General features: G+C 64.6%; 1 protein-coding gene across 1 annotated transcript in view; it reads left to right on the plus strand.

Moving 5' to 3' along the window:
* The window catches only part of LOC104496304 (sodium-dependent phosphate transport protein 2A-like), a gene marked incomplete at both ends in the record, with an annotated part of 4,038 nt that overhangs the window by 2,536 nt on the left and 547 nt on the right, over positions 1–955 (plus strand). The window contains 3 exon segments of the mRNA XM_010139392.1: positions 310–426; positions 599–747; positions 836–954. Coding sequence (XP_010137694.1) covers positions 310–426; positions 599–747; positions 836–954 — 385 coding nt within the window.

Genomic DNA, 955 nt, shown 5'->3' on the forward strand with positions numbered 1-955 from the left:
AGACCCATCCCTGGCTGCCCCTAACCACCATCCCTGCCTGACCCCCATGCCCTCTGCCTGCTCCTGATCCCCAGCCTGCTTATGCCTGTCACAGTCTCCTGGTGTCCATGTCCTCCTTCCTCAGCCATCCTGGCCACCAGCCACCAGGCTGGCCCCATACTCACAGCCTTACCCAGCCCATACCCAGAGCCTGGCCCCACAGCCCCCTCCCCAGCACCATGCAGGAGCTTTGGGCTGCTCCCAGCTGACGTGCCCATGCCCATGTCCATGCTTGTGTCCATGCCTGTGTCCGTGGTCATGCCATGGCAGACCTTCCACACCCACTCAGCTGGCTTACGGGGTACTTCGCAATGGTGGTGGGTGCAGGGATGACCTTTGTGGTGCAGAGCAGCTCTGTCTTCACCTCGGCCATCACACCCTTGATCGGTGAGTCCCTGCCGTGCCTGGTCCCCTGCCATGCTGGTCCTCCCCATGATGGCCTGTGGGTGCTGGGGCACTCAGAGGTGCGGGAGGAGCCATGGCTCCTCGGGAGAGCATGGGGATGGTGCTGGCAAGGAATGATGGATGAGATGGGATGGATGAGGTGCCTCTCCCGCAGGCCTGGGGGTGATCAGCATCGAGCGTGCATACCCACTGACCCTGGGCTCCAACATCGGCACCACCACCACCGCCATCCTGGCTGCCCTGGCCAGCCCCGGGGTGGCTGCCCTGGCCAGCCCAGGGGACAAGCTTGCCAGCTCCTTCCAGGTATGGGCTGCCCAGGGCCATGGCAGGGGCAAGGCAGGGGCTTGGGGAAGCCCACATACCCAACCCGACAGGGATGCTGTCCCTGCAGATCGCCCTCTGCCACTTCTTCTTCAACATCTCCGGCATCCTGCTGTGGTACCCGCTGCCCTTCACCCGCCTGCCCCTCCGCATGGCCAAGGAGCTGGGCGAGGGCACGGCAAAGGACCGC

This window comes from Buceros rhinoceros, unplaced genomic scaffold (assembly GCF_000710305.1).
Source record: "Buceros rhinoceros silvestris isolate BGI_N320 unplaced genomic scaffold, ASM71030v1 scaffold20757, whole genome shotgun sequence".
In the NCBI taxonomy this organism is placed as follows: Eukaryota; Metazoa; Chordata; class Aves; order Bucerotiformes; family Bucerotidae; genus Buceros; species Buceros rhinoceros.